The 9,955-nt window shown below is 48.8% G+C and overlaps 1 protein-coding gene across 1 annotated transcript in view; it reads left to right on the top strand.

The window, feature by feature from the left end:
- Positions 1-331: 331 nt before the first annotated feature.
- The window catches only part of NUP210 (nucleoporin 210), a 110,075-nt gene continuing 100,451 nt past the window's right edge, over positions 332-9,955 (top strand). The window contains exon 1 of the mRNA XM_064274813.1: positions 332-522. Within this exon, the coding sequence (XP_064130883.1) occupies positions 347-522 (176 nt within the window). The 5' untranslated portion in view covers positions 332-346. The remainder of the gene's footprint in view (positions 523-9,955) is intronic.

The following is a 9,955-nucleotide window of genomic DNA, read 5'->3' as shown; positions in this document are numbered from 1 at the left end:
GCGCGCGCGCTCACCGTCTTTCCACACGGGTGCGCGCCCCATCCCCTTCTCCCTCACCCCGGCAGCCCGGGGCCCGCGCCCCAGTTCCTCCCTTCCGCCCCGCGGGGCCCTGAGAGCGCGAGCCGGGCCGGGGGTGGGGTCGCCGCGAGTTCGGCCCCTCAGCCCTTCAGCTCCCGCGGCAGCCGGCCGGGGCCTAGGAAGTGGCACGAGCCACGGCCCTCGCCCCGCCCCGCCTCCCTCCCGCGCTTATCACCTGCTGCCCCGGCGCGCGCCGCGGGGACGGAAGGCGCGCGGGGGGGCGCGCGAGCGGCAAAGCGCCGGGTCGCCGGAGGTGAGGGAGGCGAGGATGGCGGCGCGGGGCCAGAGGCCGGCGCCGCTGCTCCTACTGGCGCTCTCGGCGCTGCTGCCGCTGGGCCCCGCCGCCGCAGCGTCCAAACTCAACATCCCCAAAGTGCTGCTGCCCTTCACGCGGGCCACGCGCGTCAACTTCACGCTGGAGGCCTCGGAGGGCTGTTACCGCTGGTGAGGCGCCGCGTCGGGCGAGGGAGGCGGGGAGCCCCGGCCGGCGTGCTCGGCCTCAGTCCCCGGCCGGTGCGCCTCCAGTGGGCCTGCAAGCTGCAGGTGCGCCGGCGCGGCCTGTGCAGCGCGGCCCGAACGGCGGGTCCGCAGCGATCTGCGGGCGCGCACCCTCCGCCCGGGGCCGGCGCGGGGAGGCCGGCGGGCGCGCACCCCAGAAGGCCTGCGCACAGCAGGTGCGCGGGCGCGCGTCCGCGGGCCCGGGCGTGGGCGACGGAGGGGGCAAGCGGCCACGGCCGGAGCGGCTGGGCGCGCGTGGCCTGCAGCGTGCGCGCGGGACGCCGCCACAGTGCATGGCGCTGCCGGCCGGCCGGCCGGCCGGACGTGGTGTCTGTGTGTGTGGAGTGTAGGGCGTCGGAAGGCCTGACTTGGGAGAAGGAGAGTCTGAAACTGCAGGTTCCCGGAAGCCTTGACCCGGGAAGGGGGCTTCAAGACTTCTGTAGAGGGAAGAATGTTCCAGAATGCTGGGCTTGGGTTGGGGACCACGTGGGTCTTCCTTCCCCTTCTTGGCAGAACTTCAGGGAGAGGAGGTGGTCAGGGCCCTGCAAAATCCTAGTCTGGCGACAGCAGGTTACAAGTTTGTCTGATGTCGGGGCGCTCAACCTGCGGCACCGACTGGTGTGGGAATGGGGTTTGTGGGAGACCAGAGCCCTTGAAGAATGCGGTTGAATCATATCTGTCCAGCATCATTGGGAGGAAGATAAACCTTGATGAAAGACCTTCCAATGGTGAGCTCTTCAGATCCATTTTACAAAGGAGAATTAAGAGGCGAGGGAAGGTTGGTGATTCACCTCAGGTCACCTACAGAGAGGGTGAATGCCTGAACTTATTCCTTTTTCAACATCACACCTTCCCGGCTGTCTGGAGTTTCAAGAATTCTCCATTCATTGGCGGGTGTGACCTGTGGAACCCAAGGGACTGAGGAAACTCAGGCCTCTTTCCCCTGTCCACCTACGCGGCCAGGTAGCTGGGGAGTCCTAGCTAGGTCCCTGGCTGGGCAGGAGTGACGTGGAGACCTCATTCTTCCATGTGGGTGCCTGTGACACACCGGCCGTGGTGCTTTGAGACGCTAAAGGTTTCTTGGCATGGTGGAGGCTTCGTAGGTGTCACTGAGCACTTCCACCTCACAGCCACTTGTTAGAGATGAAAGGAGATAGTCCCCTCTCCCCCTCTCACCGTCTTTGCTGCTCTCTTTCTGCCCCTGTTTGAAGGCCTGGTCAATATTGAGGCTTAACAAGGTCTAACCACATTACAGAAAACTGTGTGTGTGCATGTGTGTGTGGTGTTGTGTTGTCTGTGTGTGTTCTGTTTGTGTGGTGCCCAGAAGGAGCCCTTGTGTCACAGTGGTTTAAGTGCTTGGCTGTTAACCAGAAGGTCAGTGGTTCTAACTCACCAGTCTCTCTAAGGGAGACAGATGTGGTGATCTGCTTCCATAAAGCTTTAAAAAACAGCCTTGAAAATCCTACGGGGCAGTTCTACTCTGTCCTGTAGGGTCGCTATGAGTCAGAATTGACTCGAGGGTAACAGGTACGGTGCCCAGAGGTCAGACCTGCGTTCTCTGTTACCTGCAGTACCTTCATATATTTCGTTTGGGAAAATCTGCCTCCTGAAATACGGGTGTGCTGTGTCAGGCAGTTGAATTTGGGGTTCAGTGCCTTGTGCTCCTGGATGACTGGAGGGTCTGATTTTTGGCTTCCTGTCAGAGGCTGATCTTTGGCTTTACATTTTCCGTATCCCTGCCCAGGGTACTGTCTTCTATGGGAAAATCAGCTGGTAGTCGGTCCTTTGGAGAAGACACTGTTCATTCTCCTGTGGAAGTTGTCTGTTCTCTCGGTATATGGACGAGAAAGAGGAAGCCGGTCATTGAAAACAGCTGTCGTCAGTGAATCCCTGTATCCCTCTGGATGTATTTTTATGCTGCTCCCTCTGCGATTCTGTAGCTGCACCTTTTTTCTGAAATAAACTTTTTTTTTTTAACTATGTTTTCTTTCCTGAGAGACGCTGATGGACTTTGGCAAATTTTAAATTACTGACATAGCTTGGTAGGAGGAAAGGAAAAAACAGTCCTAATCTCTGATGCACCAGAGAAGTGCTAAGTACTTTATAACTTGTTCTGTGTCTGATCCATAGATTTTATTGCCAATGTGCGATTGCCTAAGTGTTTTCTCAGAGGTGTTTGGTGGCTGTGATTTTTCCTTAACTTCACAGGAAAATATTCCATCAATCAAGCATGGAAAATGTTTTCTTTATTTTTGGTAGTGCTATTTCTAGTTTAGTCATCTATTGCTTTAGTCTTGAAGAATCTCATCTGGAGATTTTAAGAGCTGGCATACAGACAAGCTATCTGTCTGAAGCCTAACCCTGGGAGCAAAGTATCCTCATCCAAGGAGTTCATTCATTGTTGAGTCTGTGAGATAGATGGATGGATGGACGGACGGACGGACACGAGAAAGAAAAGGAGGGAGGGAGGAATGAAGGAAGGGAAGGAGGGAGGAAGAAAGGAAGCAAGGAAATAGTGAAATAAAAACCCTGCTAGCCAATAAAGAAAAAAATGAGTTCCCAAAACATCTTGGAACATGGATGAACATGGAGAACATTATGTTGAGCAAAATAAGTCAACCACACACACACACAAATCGCATGTTCTCACTTTTATGAAATGACATAAACAGGTAAATACACCAAAAATCACGTTCATTAGTGGTTACCAGGGATGGGGGGGATAAGGGGATTCGTTCTCTAGAGATTAGACAGTTGGTATGGGAAAAGTAACACCGAATTAGGGTAAAGTGTACACAGCTTGACAGAGGTAAACAATGTCACTGAAAAGTACACAAGAAAAAAGGACCTGTCAGTAATTGCTATGGTGAATATAATTTTGAAACAACAGCACCAAAAACCAAAAAAATAAAGTAAAACCTATGAAAGCTGTAACCTTTGTAAGGTGGAAAGCTTTCAGAGCAGGAAAATTAAAATATTTGTGGAGGTGTATATGTTTGTATGTAGGCATGTATGTGTATGTGAGTATATATGTGGATATGTATAAACCGAAAAAACAAACCTGGTGCCGTCAAGTGGATTCCGACTCATAGCGACCCTATAGGACAGAGTAGAGCTGCCTCATAGAGTTTCCAAGGAGTGCCTGGTGGATTCGAACTGCCGACCCTTTGGTTATCAGCTGTAGCACTTAACCACTACGCCATCAGTTGTATGTATATGCATGTATGTGACTGTGTGGACATATATTCATATTATAATAAAGCACATGGGGGCATAGTTACAGATATTTCTTAGACATAACCGTATATATCACGAGATCTTCTTTCTGGGTTTGAAGGATTCGCACTATGGTCTTGTGAGACATCTCGATCATTTGACATAATGTAGTTTATAAATTTATGTTCTACACGCTAGTTTGATGACTAGTGTTTGAGGTCTTAAAAGCTTGCAAGGAGCCATCTAAGATACAACTATTGGTTGTATTAGAAAGAAAGAAACAAGACTCAAAGAAGAAACTAGTCTACGGGACACATAATCTACACGAACCATGGCTTCATCTGAGACCAGACGAACTAGATGGTACCCAGCTACCGCTACTGACCATTCTAATCAGGGCCACAACAGATGGATCCTGATAGACAGGAGAAAAATATGGAAGAGATTCTCAAATTTCTAAATTAAAAAAAAAAAACAGACCTACTGGGCTGCTTGAGACTGGAGAAGTCCCTGAGTCTATTGCCCTGAGATGTTCTTTAAACCTTGAACTGAAACTAACCCCTGAGGTCACCTTGTAGCTAAATAACAAACCAACTCACAAGATAATGAATATCACCTATAAGTACTGTTGTTCTTTAAAAAATCATCTATATGAGACCAAACGGTCAATAATTACTTTAAAACAAAGATGAGAACATATGGGGGCAGGGAAACTAGATTAACGGGAACGGAGCAACCAGAACGGAGATAATGAGAGTGTTCAAGCATTGTGAAGAATGTAACCAATGTCGCTGAATGACTTGTATAGAAATTGTTGAGTGGAAACCTAAACTGCTGTGTAACCCTTCACCAAAAACACAATCAAATATTATTAAAACAAAACAAAACAAAACAAAACAAAAACCCTGCTGGACCCTGGAGGATTTTGTGCTCATCCTTTGGCTTTGCCACTCAAATCCATGTTCTCTAAAGTCACGCATGCTTGAGCCAGTGGCCTCAAGTTTACTTTTCGTGTTTCTTGATTTTATACTATCAAATAATTGAACAATTTCATGGCCGGAAGGAACCATAGAGATCATTTAGTGTGAGCCATCCACGTTTCTGGAATCCCTGGGTAGTGCAAATGGTTAAGCACCCGGGTACTAGCCAGAAGGTAGGCTTGAACCCACCAAAGGCACCTCGGAAGACAGGCCTGGCGATCTGCTTCTAAAAGGTCACAGCCTTGAAAACCCTGTGGAGCAGTTCTACTCTGCATACATGGGGTTGCCATGAGCTGGAGCGACTTGATGGCAACTACCAGCACCACCACCATCACCCACGTTTCAGCTGGGAAAGCCAGAGCATCAGGGAGGAAGTGACCTAGGCCTGTCCTGCAGAGGAGGGGTAGAGACAGGTTGTAGCAGGAGTCCGGAGCACACCCCCTCAACTTGTAGCCTCTGGCTGATACGCCAGGTTCTCGTGCAGTTCCTCCAGTTGCACCCAAACATTCCTGGCCCTGCGACAAGTTCCTGATTCTTCGTAGATGTTTTTCACTATTGAGAGTGCATCATGAAGTATATTTCAGTAGCTCCTTTTTAAGCTGGGCTTTTATTTCCAAAATATCGTCATAGGGAATGTTGACAATAGAGAAAAAAGGGAGTCATACCATAACTGTGTGACAATAACACGACCACAGTCACCCTTTTAGTTTCCCCTTACTCCCTTGTCCCTTTCCCTGGTGCAGCTCCTTTCTTACGTTACCTCTGGCCTGGTATCTGGGCCACTTGGTAACCTACTTTCTCCTGTGACCTCCAGCTAATATTAGAGCTCGGGGGTGTTTCTGTACTGCTTCATGATCTTCATAAACCTTTGGTGTCTGAGCAGCTTTGTGCTGTGTCAGTGTTTCACCACTGTAAAAACAGCATGGGGATGGTATCTGACCTTCTCCAACCCCACAAGGGGGAAGGAGAACCAAGATCATCAGCGCAAGGCTGATTCCCATGAGGTGGAGGCCAGACAAGCCTCCTCTCACTGCCAACGTCACTAATTCTGACACCAACTATCCCTTACACAGCACTCTCTGCTTGGTTCAATAATTCATTGCAGTGGCCCCACAGAACTCACAGAGCGTACTTAAAATTACGGGGTTTATCAGGGAAATAACAGTTACAATTCAGGCTCAGGAACACTCAGGATTCAGTTCTTCCATTGGGACAGCCTCTTCCCAGCCGTGCTCACAGGCACTGCTCTCCCTGACCCTCAGTCTTTGCCCAAAGGCATACAGCTTTCTCTCTCCATGACCAGGAAGCCCACCAGTGGTCTCCTACTTCTGGGTCTCTCCTTCCTTGGTGATGGGCTCCTCCTCTCGGCTCTTAAATTAGCTCTCTTTTAAGGCAAAACTGACTAATCCCCTTGGTAGGCCACGATTAACTACTACACAATCACCCGGAGTTACGAGCTCATGGCTAGAGAAGCCACACATGGAACTAAGTAATCACACCACAACCACTCACCTATGTTCGCTATAGTCGCAGTCCCAGTGGTACCAGAATAAGGTTTTTGCCTCTCACTGGTCAAGAATGAGCAGGTAAGGCCCGTAGTTTTCCACACGAGCAAAGCTTTATTGAAGAGGCTTGCAAGCGGAGATGAGGAGGGTCTAAGCAATGCATACCCCCGTCTCACAAAACAAAAGACGTGCCTGAGTTTTTAAAAGTTCTTGGGCAGGAAAAGATTCATGCTTGTTCATAGACACAGGCGGGGATATGTTAACTACGAGTGCACACATGGTAGCTTTCCAAGATGGCTCCTGTCCTGGAGGCCTCTGGGATTCATAGCAGGGCTTATTATGGGGTGTCACGGCTGTGCAGTTTCTTGCTCCCCAAGTCTGATTCCCTAGCAGGGGTTGTAGCCCCTCACTGCCCCTGGTGGAAGATCAGACAGTGGTCACAGGTGGATGTTCTGCACATGTCCCTGGGCCTGGTTTTCTCCAGCTACTTCTGAAGGGCAACGTTAAAGAAATTTGCTGGCTATTTTTAGATACCCTGCCCCATGGTTCTGGGGAATGGCTTTGATGCTGCGCCCTGGCCCATTTCTTGTTAGTTTGCAGATTTGGGGGCCCCTGTGTCTTTCTTGTCTTACTAAGTCTCTAGGTTCCACACTCAATCCCCTATATTATCTCCCTGAAGTATAGTCTACCTCTCTTGTACTTGCTTCTCTAACCACACCGGTTTCTCTGCTGTTTCTCCAACAGGCACCCTCTGATCTCAGGGCCTTTGCTCCCTGTTTTACCAGAGCATTCTCATAGTTGGTTGACGGTGTTAAATAATAAACAGTGATGGAATAATTGGAAGCATTTCATATATGAAGGGCAAACAGTGTGCATTTCATATATGAAAGACTACAGGAGGTGGGAAGCCTTTTTGGAGAGGGTGGTTGGGACAAGCCTCTTGGAAGGGACAGTGAGAGCAGAGGCCCAAGGAGGGACCAGGCTGGGTACATGGGATTAGAGAGCCTGGCAGGGGCCGGGCCATGTGGCACTTTGTGGGCCGTGGTTAGGAAATAGGAAGGGGTTGCTCAGTGTCAGGTGTTGGGTAGGGTTGAGCTGGGACTGGTTCTGGGTACTTGCTCTCCTCCTGTGGACCCTGGCCCTGATGGCTGTCTACAGCTGTGGTTCAGCAGGCCTGCCCGGGCCTTGCTTCTCTGACCCCGGACCCACCAAGGGAGGGGCCAGGAAGTATCTGTTGAGTTGACCTGGTGCTCGGGGTTATTTTCTTCCTGCTTTCTTTGTGTGCACCATGTGGGCTAGACTCTGTGGGCAGTGGGTGGAGGGTGGGACTAGCAGGCTGCCTCTCTGTGAACCCAGCCCTCACATGTGTCTCCTCCTACTGCCCCTGCCCAGCTAGGTCACATTGCAATTCTCACTTCTTCTTTTCGCTGTGGCTTTCTGGCCCGACCTGCCAGTTCCCCTGTCCCTGCCCAACTCCTGTTCTTGAGTGTAAGAGTGGGGAACAGTGCCTCCCAGGGCATGGGGTGCATTCTGCGTGCCAGGTAGCCTTGTGACATTGTAATGAGAAAAATTCATCCTTTCAAAATTCCCTGGTAGCCCTTTAGACATTCTCAAAGCCAGTATGCCATTGACACCTTTCCATACCTGCTTGTCATCCTAGAAAGCGGGTCTTAGGTACAGAAACCTTTGCAGGCAACAGCATCTCCCCAGGTTTAGTAACAAACATTGTTTTGATTCTTCTGGTAGTTCTTATGGTTACCTCAGATATGTGGCAGATAACCTTTGTTATCAACTGCTGTCCAGTCGGCCCCTGACGCATGGTAACCCTGTGTACAATGGAACAAAACACTGCCTGGTTCTGCATCATTCCCGTAATCAGTTGCAATCAGTCTTTTGTGATCCACAGGGTTTTCATTGGCTAATTTTTGGAAGTAGATCATCAGGCCCTTCTTTCTAGTCCAGCTTAGTCTGGAAGCTCCGCTGAAACCTGTTCAGCATCATAGCAACACACAAGCCTTCAATGACTGACAGGTGGTGGCCGTGCATCAGGTGCATCGGTCAGGAATTGAACCCAGCTCTTCTGCGTAGACAGTGAGAATTCTACCACTGAACCACTACTTGCACCGTGGGTGGAATAACAGGGATTTCCTATTTATAGTAGTGATATGGTAAAGCCTGTGCAGGCTGGAACCAGTGTGAGGCAGAAACCTGTGTTAGAGAAGGAAAATGCAAACATTTTCCACTGATAGGAATGTGATAAGCTGCACCCAGTCAAAGATGGAAAACTTGTGAGGCCTGGAAAAACAAGGCAGCCTACTGAGTTCTGGCTCTCACAGGCTTCACTGTATGAAGTTTTCTTTTAAGGTACTTTTTAAGTAAAGAAGACTCCGTTTGAAAGAAAAAATAAGGTGGTACCTGGATGTGATAGACTTAGGAAGGTGCCATCTGTGGAGATGCCCAAAGGTGGGGGAAGGCTGTCCCCAGGTGAAAGTGTCCAGAGACTGCATGTCTAGAAGGAGGGGCTTCCAAAGTCACAGAGTGGGTGTGGGTGTGGGAGTGGGGACAGGCAACCAACATTGCTCTGTGCCAATATTTTTGCTAAGCCATAATTCTTGTACTTGTGAATAAATGTTATACTCCTCGGTATGAATGATGCTACTACCATGGAAGTTATTATGGTGAGATAGATATAACATAAAATGTATCATTTTAACCATTTTGAAGTGTATAATTAAGTGATGTTAAGTATATTCGCAGTGTTATGTAATCATCACCACTATCTATTTCTAGAAATTTTTCATTCCCAAGTCCTTTTTATGAAGTTAGCGTTACACTGATTTAAAACCCAGTTAAAAACATGGTGAGACAAAGAAAACCACAGACCAAAGCCACAAAAATCCTTAATAAAATACTAGCCAACCATATCCAGAAGTATATAGCAAGGCCATGACCAAGTGGTTTCTATCTCAGGAATGCAAGGTTGGTTCAGTGTTAAAATATCTAGCAATGTAATTCATCATATTAGCAGAATAAAGAAGAAAGCTCGTGTACTCACCTGAATAGATGGAGAACATTCGACACCATTCATGGTAAACATTTGCAGCAAACTAGATATAGAAGGAAATTCATAACCCAGTAACAGGAATCTATAAAAACTTGTGCCAAAGCCTTATGCTAGGTGCAGTGGGGCCAAGAAGCAAATAAGGCAAAGGCTCTGTCCTTACACCGTCAGGGAAGTTGGATAGGTAAATAGGTCATTGTCAAGCCGTTGTCTGAGGACGTTTGCATGTGCTGATCGTTTTGCCCTGAACATGAACACTACTCCTAGCTCTCCAAGGAGCCACCCACTCCTGCCTCTCTTTCTTTACTCACATTACCCCCTCAGTAAGGGTTCCCCTGACCATCCTATTTTATTTAAAGATTACAATCTTCCCTCTGCCCTACTTTGTGTTTCTGCATAGCCTTTACTCTCTAAGATCCCATATTCACTCACTTATATTGCTCATTCTTGTTCTCTTCCCACTAAAATGTAAGCTCCATGAAGGTCAGGATGAATGTTTATCTTGTGCTTTGTTTTATCCCCAGCACCTAGAACAGCCCCTGGAACATTGCAAACCACTCAATAAATATGTGTTCAAGGAATGCATCAGGGACACAATGAGGAGCAGATAGGAGGTG

The sequence above is a fragment of the Loxodonta africana genome, chromosome 22, assembly GCF_030014295.1.
Source record: "Loxodonta africana isolate mLoxAfr1 chromosome 22, mLoxAfr1.hap2, whole genome shotgun sequence".
Classification (NCBI taxonomy): Eukaryota; Metazoa; Chordata; class Mammalia; order Proboscidea; family Elephantidae; genus Loxodonta; species Loxodonta africana.
This window is presented reverse-complemented; position numbering and strand designations above follow the sequence as displayed.